General features: G+C 38.1%; 3 protein-coding genes across 8 annotated transcripts; 2 read left to right on the top strand and 1 right to left on the bottom strand.

Moving 5' to 3' along the window:
* The first annotated feature begins 358 nt into the window (after positions 1–358).
* LOC113281187 lies at positions 359–3761 on the top strand. 6 transcript variants are annotated; one of them, XM_026529857.1, is made up of 9 exons: positions 359–604; positions 780–1221; positions 1428–1593; positions 1684–1750; positions 1907–2148; positions 2251–2348; positions 3061–3167; positions 3294–3633; positions 3713–3761. In XM_026529857.1, the coding sequence occupies exons 1-8, from the start codon at positions 495–497 to the stop codon at positions 3604–3606; spliced, it is 1545 nt and encodes a 514-aa protein (XP_026385642.1). In that variant the 5' UTR covers positions 359–494; the 3' UTR covers positions 3607–3633; positions 3713–3761. The 6 variants fall into 6 exon arrangements, 3 of the variants coding, with proteins under 3 accessions (XP_026385642.1, XP_026385640.1, XP_026385641.1); XR_003325970.1 differs by lacking the exon at positions 3713–3761 and adding an exon at positions 2577–2601 and having other exon boundaries at positions 1907–2348; positions 3294–3432; XM_026529855.1 differs by having other exon boundaries at positions 1907–2348.
* Positions 3762–5266: 1505 nt separating this feature from the next.
* LOC113278866 (E3 ubiquitin-protein ligase UPL5-like) lies at positions 5267–8212 on the top strand. Its single transcript, XM_026527598.1, has 3 exons — positions 5267–7564; positions 7651–7729; positions 8121–8212. Exons 1-3 carry the CDS (start codon positions 5267–5269, stop codon positions 8210–8212), a joined length of 2469 nt encoding a protein of 822 aa, XP_026383383.1.
* On the bottom strand, positions 8007–11296 carry LOC113277337 (MLO-like protein 1). The gene is made up of 14 exons (XM_026526463.1): positions 11059–11296; positions 10882–10939; positions 10581–10792; positions 10368–10484; positions 10231–10291; positions 10054–10145; positions 9831–9905; positions 9660–9748; positions 9544–9593; positions 9233–9273; positions 8909–9118; positions 8753–8820; positions 8590–8650; positions 8007–8482 (listed from the first exon to the last, which is right to left on the bottom strand). Exons 1-14 carry the CDS (start codon positions 11191–11193, stop codon positions 8243–8245), a joined length of 1509 nt encoding a protein of 502 aa, XP_026382248.1. The 5' UTR covers positions 11194–11296; the 3' UTR covers positions 8007–8242.
* Positions 11297–12847: the final 1551 nt, after the last annotated feature.

The raw sequence follows: 12847 nt of genomic DNA on the forward strand, positions 1-12847 counted from the left end.
TACTTTTTCAAGTTTTCTAGCTAAACAACGTCTTGCAAGTGACCGGAGTGAATTACAATGTTTGATGCTTTGCTAAGTAACTGGCTCAGATGCTACTAATAAGTCGTCTAGTGATGATGCATATGTGATAAACGATTTTCCTCATCATCACAGAGTTAAAAGGAACGTTGCTGAAATCACCGTTCAAGAAAATATTATTCTTTCTGCGGAAGCTCCTTCTAATGGAAACAGAATTTTAGAGAAGGAAATATGTGGAGAAAAGAAGAATCAATCATCAGACCCGTTTCTGAACTCAGATGCTAATGGCGGTGATGCTAAGAAATATTGTGGAGTTACACAAAAACCACGGGGTAAATGGGGAGCTCTGATTAGAGACCCATTAAGACGTAAACTGGTATGGTTAGGTACATTCAGTACTGCTGAGGAAGCTACAATTGCATATGATAAAGAAGCTATTAGGTTAAGAGGTCCAAATGCTGTAACAAATTTTGTCTATGCACAACCAGAACCAGAACCGCCAGTGGTTGCCGAATGTCATCTTTCCCGGGAAAGCAGCAGAGCTGTATTTGCAAGCTCTAGGGATTGCAATGGTCAGGACAGTCAGGCAAGCTTCTCAAACCTATCTTGGATCCTTTTCCATCACAAACTTTTCTGTTTTCTTATGACTCCAGTAGACTTCATATTTTGGGGTTTCTGTTGTGATAAACTGGCTCAGATGCTACTAATATGCCATCTAGTGATGATGGATATGTGATAAACAATTTTCATCACCATGACAGAGTTAAAAGGAACATTACTGAAATCACCATTGAGGAAAATATTACTCTTTCTGTGGACGCTCCTAATGGAAACGGGATTTTAGAAAAGGAAATATGTGGAGAAAAGAAGAAGAAATCATCAGATCCATTTCTGAACTCAGTTGCTAATGGCGGTGGTGCTAAGAAATATCGTGGAGTTAAACAACAACAACGGGGTAAATGGGGAGCTGTGATTAAAGACAGGTGTAAATCGATATGGTTAGGTACATTCAATACTGCTGAGGAAGCTGCAATTGCATATGATAGAGAAGCTATGAGGTTAAAAGGTCCAAATGCTGTAACAAATTTTGTCTATGCACAACCAGAACCAGAACCACCAGTGCTTGCCGAATGTCATCTTCCCCCGGAAAGCAGCAGAGTTGTATTTGCAAGCTCTGGGGATTGCAATAGTCAGGGCAGTCAGGCAAGCTTCTCAAACCTATCTTGGATCCTTTTCCATCACAAACATTTTTGTTTTCTGATGACTCCAGTAGACTTCATATTTTGGGGTTTCTGTTGTTGTTATATTGGTGTAAAACTTAAGATGCATCTAGGGAAATCGACGAATGAAGTGAATTTCGTCCCGGGGGATCTTCTAATAATGTGATTTATGCTTCAATGATGCCACAGGTTGCAGCTTATATTTCAATGATTTCACCATCACAACCAGCTCTGAACCACATTTTTGGACAAACTACATGCACCCAAGAAGAATTACTCAGCCAAGGCTTTAGTGGATACTTGCCTCCCAGTTTCACTGCACTACAAACCATATGTTCGGCTGAAGCCGAAAAAGGTAGACTAAATTCAATACTTGCAACCTATGTGCACACCTCCTCTACTCTTTCTTATTAGCTGATTGAGGTCACGTTTTTTTTTGATTGAGGTCACGTTTTTTTTATAGGGCAAAAGCTACCAGTCCCTGAGGAAATTGATATCAGTCTGAAATCACGGTATTACTCTTTACTTTTTTAAGTTTTCTAGCTAAACAACTTCTTGCAAGTGATTGGAGTTGTATTATTGCTTTTCTCAATAACTGGCTCAGATGCTACTAATAAGCCATCTAGTGATGATGGATATGTGATAAACAATTTTCCTCACCATCACAGTGTTAAAAGGAACATTACTGAAATCACCATTGAGGAAAATATTACTCTTTCTGCGAACGCTCCTAATGGAAACAGAATTTTAGAAAAGGAAATATGTGGAGAAAAGAAGAAGAAATCATCAGATCCATTTCTGAACTCAGTTGCTAATGGCGGTGGTGCTAAGAAATATCGTGGAGTTAAACAACAACAACAGGGTAAATGGGGAGCTGTGATTAAAGACAGGTGTAAATCGTTATGGTTAGGTATTTTCAATAGTGCTGAGGAAGCTGCAATTGCATATGATAGAGAAGCTATTAGGATAAGAGGTCCAAATGCTGTAACAAATTTCTTCTATGCACAACCAGAACCAGAACCACCAGTGGTTGCCGAATTTCGTCTTCCCCAGGAAAGCAGCAGAGCTGTATTTGCAATCTCTGGGGATTGCAATGGTCAGGGCAGTCAGGCAAGCTTCTCAAACCTATCTTTGATCCTTTTCCATCACAAACTTTTCTGTTTTCTTATGACTCCTGTAGACTTCGTATTTTGGGGTTTCTGTTGTTACAATGGTGTAAAATTAGCGTCTAGGAAAATCGACCATGTGGCTGTGTCCAATGCATAGACATTTGGATCCCCAAACTCGGCCACGCGTTTGGGTGATAGAGTACATAATCTATTTTTCTGTTTCCTGCAGGCCTTATTGGGACTTCTCTTACATGGTTTAGCCTTTTACTTCTTTAGATATTGCATTTTAATTAGAACGCCACCGGAGAATGATACTATGCAAGCAAGATTACATGCTCAGTGCAAGACTACTACCTAGGGACGGGACTCACTGGAACGTGCTGCTTGGTTCTCCATTGATTCTAGAATGGTTTATCAATCCCTTGATCTAGTGCTTCCACATAGGTGCTTGCACTGTACGTGCATTCTTGCTTTCATTCTAGCACAGTCGAGTGTCATTCTCTTTCTGTTGACAGAGTCAAGAATTATTTCTGTTTACATAGTCAAGAATGCTTGTCATTTTGAATATTGCATATTATGAAGTTTTTCATGCCCGTGTGAATTTAGCAGCAAGTGATGGTCAGGCTCATATATAGCTGCCCATCCTCGCTTATAGTAATCTCTACTGTATTTGTTCCTTTTATTCTAATCGACATGCTCCGCTCTCATGTCAGGAGAGTTTGGCTGATAGTAAGGAGATTGGGACGAGTTCAGAAACTAATTTACAGTCAGAAATTTCAATTCCGTCTGAGTTTAACTATTCAAATGGACCTTGCTACAGGTAACAAGAAGCTCAAGAATCCCTTCTATCAATCTTTATCTTCTCAGGATTATCAGTTTTTAGGATGTATCTATAATAGACTATTGAAATCATATACCAATTTTCGTTTTAATATTCTGTCTGCAGAGTGGATGAAGTGAAAGCTCCTACTGAGTCTTTCATGGAAGTGACTTTTTCATCGAAATCGCTACCAGTTGCATCATATACTTCTGAGTTGCCAGCAGATCTGGCATGCTCTCCAAAGATGCCGCAAGTTGCAAAACCATATCAAACTACAATCACTGATACTCATATGCTTTCAGCAGTTGCTGCTGCTCCTAAGACGCTACCATTTTCGAACTACAGTTTTGGAAAAATTACATGCTCCCACGAAAACTACTCAGCCAAGGCATTAAAAAGTTTTGTGGTTCCTTGCCTCCCAGCTACTCTGCAGTGTTAACCACCTGTTCTGCCAATGCCGAACAAGGTAGATTGAACTCAAAAGTTACAGTTCTGCACAACTCCTACTTTTCTTATTTGCTGATTGAGATCACGTGTTTTTGTAGGGCAAATGCTGTGTTTCGCCGATGAAATGGATATCAGTCTCAAATCACGGTATTATGCTATTTTTTCTCTTTCAACTACTACTGATGTTTACCTTTTCATTACGGAACTCTTAGATACAACTTTATGTCCAGCCGTTCCCTTTGATAATAAGTGTTGCGTAACATCTTTTGTTTTCCTTTCTTTTATTGGTGATTGCAGAAAAAATGTCGGAGTCCTCTTTCCAAGGTATGTTATTTTCTGTGGCTTTTCACCCGTTTTATTTCAGGCTGATTAGCGTCTTGATTTGCCAGTTAAGAACACCAGAATTGGTGAGAGGAAAACTGTTATCCATTGACAAATCATTTTTTGGTTCTTTTGCTCACGACATCTTTTCTTTGGGTTTTATCTATTTCATGCACATCCCATAATGCCCTTATCGTTTCCAATTTTCTTCTGTTTGATACGATGCTAGGTTAGATTGCGATTTCTTCAAAAAAATTCTTTTTTTGTTGCCAGATTTGTTGATTAAAGTAGTGGAAGTCACACTATTGGAATAAGGTGCGAGTTGGCGCTTTAACCCCTTGCAGTTTCACATATCGATGATCAATTGATTTCTCTTTGACATGTAGCTGACAATGTAATCCCTCTACTAGCTCAGTTTAAATTTTGACATGATATATGTGATAGATGAGACAACGTATATACCTCGGCCTGTTAGAACGCTGTCATACAAATATTATAGTAATACCCAAATACATAAGTAGAAAAAATGAAAATCCACCCAGAATTCTGGCATTAGTTACTTCAGATTTAAATTTAATTCGTTGCGCTTAAGGGCTTGCATGCCCAGTTTTTATTTAGCTTTTAAGGGTTCTTGCCCATGTTTACAATTTTGTAATTCTCTTTAGCTATTAATATTATTATGACTTGGCTAAAAAAAAGTAGAAAAATGAAAAACAATACAATTTTCATGTTGTTCTCTTTCTGCATATATTAGTTAGTGCTCCTGCATCTGGATCCGATATCATGATCTGGATCACCAGCAAAAACGCAAACCCTCAAAATTTTGCTGCGAGACCACAATCTGGATTTCCTTTCAATCTGGAGTTCTCACTATAAGCCTAGACCAAAAACACTGAGTAATGGGGTATCTTATTAAATGTCACTGTAATGCCATTTCATATTGGCTAAGGCCTTTCTTGATCGATATTGGTTTGCCACTCGGCCACACGAGGCATCACATTGTCCACCAGGAACTAAACAAGGGCAACACCCAACCCCACCTACATAGCAAGTTCACTTGGCTCAAAACAAACAGTGTACATCACATACTAAATGACTCAAAACGTCAAGAATTCTGTGGACCGTGGTACACGAGTAACCTCCATTAGCTCAAAACAAGCTGTCATTACATTTCGGGTTGGGATCTTTTCCGCCCAATATAAGATCGAGAAGTATGAGAATTTTCCGGTGAATTAAATCTTTGAAAACATTCATTGTTATCTAAAGTTGGAGTTTTAACTAGCAAATATACACAGAGAGAAGCATAGATAGTTTTATGGAAAACAGGCATCATGGTAGGCGTTTCTTTGTGGAACAACATGTGCAAGTGTCTGAAGATTAAAAGAGATGATGCAAGTCTTGATGATGAAACCAGCAGCAGATTTCTTAACAGCAATACTCAATCAGTTCCGTCTTGCAGTACTAGATATGTTGGGTCTTCATCATCATCGAAGTCTTTGCATTTCTTTGTGAGAAATTCTGACGGTAACACTCAGGTAATACATGCAAATGCCGATGATACAGTTGAATCTGTTCATGAACAAATTAGAAATAAGACCGGAATACCTGTGTTTGAGCAAGGTTATCTAGTTTATGGAAGAAAAAACCTTGAGATGGATAAAACCCTTGGATATTATTCCATACAGAGGGATGCACAGCTTCAGTTGGTTGCAAGGATGAGAAGTACTCAGTATCCTGACACATGGAAAGCTGTTGACAGGTTAATCCTAACGATAGGGAGTCTGTGTAGAGATGAACAACATCGTGATGGTGCACATGCGACCATTGTTATTAATTCTGTGAAACACTTCATTGATATGTCTTTGAGATTCAAGACGAGAAATGATGATGATGCTTATGTTAGTCATCATATTCAGATATTTGTGTGTGCAGGTGCAGCAGCAGCTCTGGTTATGCTGTTTTTATCACCTATTAGAGATAACAAAGAGTGTGCTGAAAAGGCAATCCAACTCTTTTTAAACCCTCTTGTCGATGATGAAGTGAAAATAGAACTACGAACTCATTTTGTTCCCATCATTTTAGAGTTCTGCATATTGCTTTGCAGTGAAACATCTACTGAGAATCCGCTTTATATTTCGTGCCGAAACGAGGTTAGGAAAACCTTGGAGACTATTCACGTTGATAGGAGTAGATGTTTTAATTATGCTCAAGGAAGAGTTGTAATTCAGGGGTTTGTGTCAGAGCTGGGACGTAAGGTCATTAAGGGTTTAGAGTATTCACCACAAACTGCTGCAATGTCATTTTTAGGTGATGTCAGTGATTTTGTTGCATTTTCGAGTCCCATGTGTAATGCGATTGAAGACGGGTTAGGCGGGATGGATCATCTACCGCTTTGTTTGACTGACTTGCACCCATGTTATGTCATGGAGCTCGGAACGCTTCATCTCATTTTCTTAGAAATGCTTGGCAAAATTGATGAGCGCTTGAAGAAAATGGAGATTTCGGTGGGCAGAAGTAGAGGGGAAATGGATGATAGTTTGCGGAGTGGATGGGGTGGTCAATATCTATCTATATTGAAGGCATTGAATATTCTATCTGAAATTTATGAAGGTGCTGAAGAAAAAGTTCAATCTGTGCTGCGGTCCAGGCAGGCTGGGCTAGACGCTCTTGTTACGAATTCAAGCAGAAATGATGATCATCTTTGGATTCTTGAGCATAAGGATTTGATATCTTTTGAATGCAGGAGGCATTTAGCGATGACGTTGTTGCCTGAGTTGAAAGAAGATTATACGCGTTTATTTGAGATGCTTATCGACAGGGATCAGTTATTGGCAGAATCATTCAAGTATGTAAGTAAAGCTGATGTCAAAGATTTGGTTGGTGGTAGACTTTTCCCGGAGTTTAAAAATGAGAAAGCGACTGGTCACGGCGTCTTGCGGGAGTGGTTTTGCTTGGTCTGTCAAGCAATATGCAATCCGCGAAACGGCCTATTCCTAGCTTGCGCAGATGACAATAGAAGGTTCTTTCCTAATCCAGCAGCATCTGATGCCAACCCACTCCACCTTGAATATTTTCGCTTTGGTGGAGGGGTATTTGCATTATCGTTGGTGTACAATGTGCAAGTTGGAATCTTATTTGATCGCACATTTTTCTTGCAATTGGCCGGAGAGGCTGTCTCTCTGGAAGATGCGCGAGATGCTGATCCCTTATTCTATTCGAGCTGCAAGAAAATTCTGGAAATGGACACTTATTTGATAAATTCGGATGCTTTGAGTCTAACATTTGTTACAGAAGTCGAAAAGCTAGGGTCTAGAAAACCCGTGGAGCTCTGCGCAGGAGGAAATAGCATTGCGGTGAACAGCAAGAACCGAGAAGCTTATGTAAATCTCCTTATACAACACCGTTTTGTGAAATCGGTCACAGATCAAGTAAAAGCATTTTCCAGAGGTTTTTCTGAAATTCTTTGTGATGCATCCCTGCTTGCTTTCTTTTTCCGGAGTTTAGAGCACGAAGATCTTGACCGAATGCTGCATGGAAGTGATAGAGCTCTATCTGTAGAGGACTGGAAGGCGCACACCAAGTATAATGGCTATAAATCAACTGATAGCCAAATCATCTGGTTTTGGAAGGTACATATATACTTCTATATTCTTCCAGTTTGCAACTAGTGCTGCATATTGGAATTCTTTTCACTAAGCTCTGGAACATGTTGCAGGTTGTAGAAGTTATGTCAGCTGAGCAAAGAAGGGTACTGCTTTTCTTCTGGACATCGGTGAAGTACTTACCGGTGGAAGGTTTTGGCGGGCATCAATCTCCCTTATATATTTACAAAAAGCACAAATCCTGTGAACGGCTACCTTCAGCGCACACATGCTTCTATCGATTATGTCTTCCGAGTTATAAATCCAAATCTAAAATGCAGGAATCTCTTCAGATCATTACACAAGAACACTTGAGCTGCAGCTTTGGTTTACAATGAGACGCACAAAAAAAGAGTTTAACAGGTGGGTCATCATTCATTTCTTTTCTTTTGGTGGGATATAAAAATCAAAGTTCGGCTGCATACAGTGATTGGAAACTTTGAGCTTGTAATTCTTTCAACCTTGAATTTATATACACCAAAAATCAATGCCATTCTCAAACGGTACATTCCACTTTACAAACAGTACTTGTAACTTCGAACAGAAACATATACTGCATTACTTTTCAAGGTACATATATATCGTAAAGAAGCTCTCACTAATACAACAATGAAACAGATGACACCATTGAAGTAGTTGAAATTTTTTTATGTTATCGGGTATAGTCTACGGTTCACTGTGTTCGGTTGATGGTACAAATGGTTCAATTTGCGCTAGATTACCATCTCCATTTGTGGTTTGTTGCTGGCCTGTGATGCTCAACTGAATATGTGCGGTAGAAGAACCTGCTTGGGTTGAACCATTAGCAGCTGCTAGCAGACCTCTCTTCCTTGATTTTGCAGCCCAGGTATCTAATCCTTCTTGTACATTCTCATGGAATACAGCCTTCTTGAGTGAAGTTCCCATCTTCACAATATCGAAACCGATACAATAATGAAAGTAAATAAAAAAGAAGTTAATTCTTTTGTATCAAGTAATTAATAAGTGATGGATTAAAAACTTGTTTAATTTACCTGTGTCACAATGGCGTAAAGAGGTAGCGTGCTGTAACTACAGACTACTTGAATGAAAACCCTGAGATTCACAAGAGAACCGGAGTATATGTCAAACTTTCGAATCGGGGTTCAATGATACTATGAATTATGCAGAAAATGGAGGTAGTTAGATTTCTTTTACCCGACCACAAGCCTTGGAATGATGTAACGGACATGTCCCATGATGCAAGAGTCAAACCCGAACTGGAACTGATGAAATTTGGGATAATGAATAGAAATAATGATTCAGGGCCGTAAATGAGGAAATTTCACATAGATAAGCATAATGACCACGTACCCATATCCAGAAGAAAAATGCAATTTCAAAAGCATTTTGAAAGAGGGTGAAGTGAATCAGGAAGAGGACGATACGGGGACGACCAAACCAGAAGTGCTTATCTGAGGGCTGGACCACCAATTCTCCTGGTACTGCTACATGTTTCTCTGCAACTTCATGAGCCAATTGAGAAATAACATGTTGCAGCTTTGCTCCAACTGCAACTAGGAGCTGAACATGCATCAAATTAGATGTACCTAATCAGTTGGAGTTTCTGACTTTCGACTAAAATGCATATAGAGTAATAAACATATATAAAGAGGTTGATAGGATTAGCAAGCTTACAAAGAGGGGAACAAAAGCTATCCAGAAATATGTATGCCAACCTGCACATTGAAAGAAAATACGGCTTTTAAGTCAGTACGTAAAGTTAGAGTACAAGGAAAACAATTTCAGCAGGTTGATATTAACCCTAAGCGACAATGTACTGAATTGCACAATACAATGTATCTGAAACCAATCTTTTACTTAAGATTTTCAAGCTTCAGACTGTAGGTGAATTTGAGAAGTAATTTTCCTAGGAAGAAATTTTCCGATTTTCAGTTGCATAATTTACATGACATAAATAAGAAAACTGAACCATTCATGAATTTTACCTGCTACATTCAGCAGCAAGAAAATGACCACAAATACCCAAAGATACCAACTGCAAGAAAAAACAAAGTCAGGGGAGCAATCTTGACTTTCACTCTTTTCGTAAATTATCCTTTACCTTATGCCCACGACTTTCCTAAAATCATCTTCAAGAGCTCGAACCATGTACTTGTGAAAATCGAACTTTGTGTTTCCACTGCAATGAGTCTACAAGAAAATGAAACGGTATGAGAAACGAAAGATTGAGGGAACGCCATAACTGAAAATTATATACAAATTAACTTATTACCATAATGAAACCTAGCCGCAATGTGATGTAGTCTGACTTCGTCACAGACCCATAAAATTGCTTGAAGAAAGAATACTGCAAAGGCATAAAAAGATTGCACCAGAAAAAGAAGAAAAAAAAAAAGTCATTCTCATGCTATTAAGAATACTGCAATATTCTGAGGTTATCCCCCTTATGCTCTCCATAACTGAGACCAATACAATGTCATAATGTAATGGCTTACCAACCAGCCCAGTACACACGAGTCTACACCACAAATAAGCATATGGTCCTTGATAAAAGCATGCTGATGGACATGTGTGACCTTGTTCAACGCTGCACACGCAATACTCCATATTTCTTAATTACAAAACCTCAGAAGTAAGTGAAAATAGATGCAATAGAATCGACTCTTAATTACCCTTCTCTGTATCATATTTATCTTTCGCGATTGAATCCTCCCAGTGCTTCCATGTACGTATCTAAATGAAAAATTGAACTTGAAAATCAATAGCGAATAATTAACATAATTAGAAGAATGGTGACACTGGCAATTACCTTTATGCCGCCGAAAAGAATGGTGAGAACACAAAATGCCACATGAACAATAGCCAACACAAATATAAAGATATGCAGATGATGCAATGCCTCGGCAGACAAGAGTGGAACCCTTCCCTGCACAGCCAAGAAACGCAATTACATTACATATATACCAAATGAAAACCGCAATCTACGTCAATGCAAGGTCTAGATACATATATGGCAACATACCTTTTTAGTGCAGTAATCATTGCCAGCTGATGATGCCAAGAGTTTTCTTCCAATGCCAGATATCAAACCAACTTGATAATGAGCACTTGTTTCAAGCTCTTCCTTCTTACATGGAAGCAAGTGATGAGTCAAACTCTTGCTTATACAGATTTTAGAGATTGTGTTTTGGAACACTGTCAGCAACAGTGAAATGAATCCTAGAAGCATCAATTCTGCAACATCACATAACATATTGTTAAAATCTTTGAAACCCCTTTACCTCCATTGAGAGAGAGAGAGAGAGAGAGAGATAGAGATGTACCTTCCTTGATCTTCTGTAAAGCTTCAAAAAGGGGTTTTTGATTATTCTTCTTCAAATACTGTTCATCAAAACCCAGAAACAGGAGAATTAGTCTTCAAAAACACAGGAATTAGACTTGGAAAAACAGAGAAAACAGAGGAATTTTAGGCCTGAAAGAACAGAGAAGTAAATATTAACCTTTCCAAGAGTATGAAGAAGTCTTTCAACAGCCAGAGATATAAAAACAAAAACAGAACAAACTAATGCAATAATCCATGTTGGTGTATATTCTAATGAATCTAGCCTGCTATCATCTCCTCCTCCTGCTGCCATTGATGGTGGTATTCTTATCGAACTCTGAGTCTGACTAGAATCTCTCTCCCCCCGGCCCTGTTGAAGAAGATGCAAAATGCAACCATTTTTCTTTGCTAGCAGCTGAAATACACTATTGACATAAACGTGATTGGAATAGCAGTTGACATTATTTTTTTATTTTTTTTATTTATGCTAAATAGAGAATTGCCAATTAATGGGCAAGGAAATTACTAAAAAAAAAAAAAACAAGCTCCCGTATTGCCAACAATATTATCAGGTTGGTTTCTTAAAATCAACCGGACAACTACATTACATTGGGCTGCATAAGGCATATATGTACGGATAAAATAGGCCAAGTTGCACCTTTTGTCAAGGTCAAACAAATGTATTTTGCTAGCTAAATACGGCTTGTCATAAATGACGAGCGTTAACCATCTCTGCTCTGTGCGCGACTTGTCAAGTCAATCATCATGTAATATTTTTTGTAGTCCATCTGAGGTCGTGACAAAATAGCAATTATTGCTTTGTATAATAATTGGATGTACCCCTAACTGTTCACGACCTGAAAAAACATCATTTTTCGAAAACACGAACTGTCAAGAGCTTAGGAGATGTTTCTCCCTGCGACGACTCTCGGTGACTCGGTCGTTCTTTGTTATACTTATAGGAAACAAAGCAGAGGCGTAGCACCATCCACAACAACAACCATTTGTTACGACAAAACAAATCCTAAGCATCCCCGTGGAATTGATAAAAATTCCTAACGCAATTCTCTGTCGCATATCCAAAATTTACAGGAAAACATGAAAAGCAGTTAAATAGTATAATATCCTCTCTCCATTATGGAGATCTCAAAAACGGCTCAAACAAAAGATAAAAAATCTACAAGATCATTTTAAAAACTGGGTAGAGTACATAATGTTACCAAAATATTCATAGTTATTCCTAATAATCTTGAATTGAACAACTCCAAAGCACAACAAAAGATAAGACACAAAGTGAAGTTGTCCAGAAATTTCTGAAAACATCATCCAAATTATATTGAACGGTGAATATGACGGTGGATTATCCTCAAATTTCAACTAGAGAACCTGAGCATATTATCTAATAACAGGAAAAAGTTGATCATAAATCAGATACAGTGAGTATATATATATTACTGAAACCTAACGACCCAAAATCATACGAAATTAAATCAATAAAAACACCTTAAGAGAAAGAGGTTTAGGATTCTATCATTGAGTATAAACTGATTTTTGCTCGTTAAGATTTCTTGTGTTCTCTACTTGTTTAAAGTCTTGTTCAACAATTCTGAATCTAACAATTATTTATTAACTTTAGATTAATTAGCATACTGAATTAGTTGACCACCTAAGCGATCTATCAAACAAGCATAAATATTCATATTAGTAAAGACAAGCGATAATCATACGAAGAACTCAAAATAGATTCATATAATAAATAAAATCATGTTTAGAACTTAAAATTCATCTTCACCAAATGTAGGATTTGGCATAGAGAGGATTGCATCATCCATCGCACGAACCCAACCATCATCCTGCACTACCTCGACATAAGTAATAGGATCAGAATCTGCAAACAATGCAAGACTAACAATTTCTTCATCATACTCTTCATTGTCATTATTTACATCATAATATTTGAAAACGTG

The sequence above is a fragment of the Papaver somniferum genome, chromosome 5 (assembly GCF_003573695.1).
Source record: "Papaver somniferum cultivar HN1 chromosome 5, ASM357369v1, whole genome shotgun sequence".
In the NCBI taxonomy this organism is placed as follows: Eukaryota; Viridiplantae; Streptophyta; class Magnoliopsida; order Ranunculales; family Papaveraceae; genus Papaver; species Papaver somniferum.

What these genes read in the sequence shown, in the direction of transcription:
- LOC113281187 (XM_026529855.1), top strand. Translation starts at nt 495, where the DNA reads ATGCACAACCAGAACCAGAACCGCCAGTGGTTGCCGAATGTCATCTTT. An exon ending in GCAATAGTCAGGGCAGTCAG is followed by an intron (nt 1,222 to 1,427) that starts GCAAGCTTCTCA and finishes ATGATGCCACAG; the next exon opens with GTTGCAGCTTATATTTCAAT. An exon ending in TCAAATGGACCTTGCTACAG is followed by an intron (nt 3,168 to 3,293) that starts GTAACAAGAAGC and finishes TTCTGTCTGCAG; the next exon opens with AGTGGATGAAGTGAAAGCTC.
- LOC113277337 (XM_026526463.1), bottom strand. Translation starts at nt 11,193, where the DNA reads ATGGCAGCAGGAGGAGGAGATGATAGCAGGCTAGATTCATTAGAATAT. An exon ending in TTCTTCATACTCTTGGAAAG is followed by an intron (nt 10,940 to 11,058) that starts GTTAATATTTAC and finishes TTTGATGAACAG; the next exon opens with TATTTGAAGAAGAATAATCA. An exon ending in TGCGGCTAGGTTTCATTATG is followed by an intron (nt 9,749 to 9,830) that starts GTAATAAGTTAA and finishes ATTTTCTTGTAG; the next exon opens with ACTCATTGCAGTGGAAACAC.
- LOC113278866 (XM_026527598.1), top strand. Translation starts at nt 5,267, where the DNA reads ATGGTAGGCGTTTCTTTGTGGAACAACATGTGCAAGTGTCTGAAGATT. An exon ending in AAATCATCTGGTTTTGGAAG is followed by an intron (nt 7,565 to 7,650) that starts GTACATATATAC and finishes AACATGTTGCAG; the next exon opens with GTTGTAGAAGTTATGTCAGC. An exon ending in GAAGTACTTACCGGTGGAAG is followed by an intron (nt 7,730 to 8,120) that starts GTTTTGGCGGGC and finishes AACTTCGAACAG; the next exon opens with AAACATATACTGCATTACTT.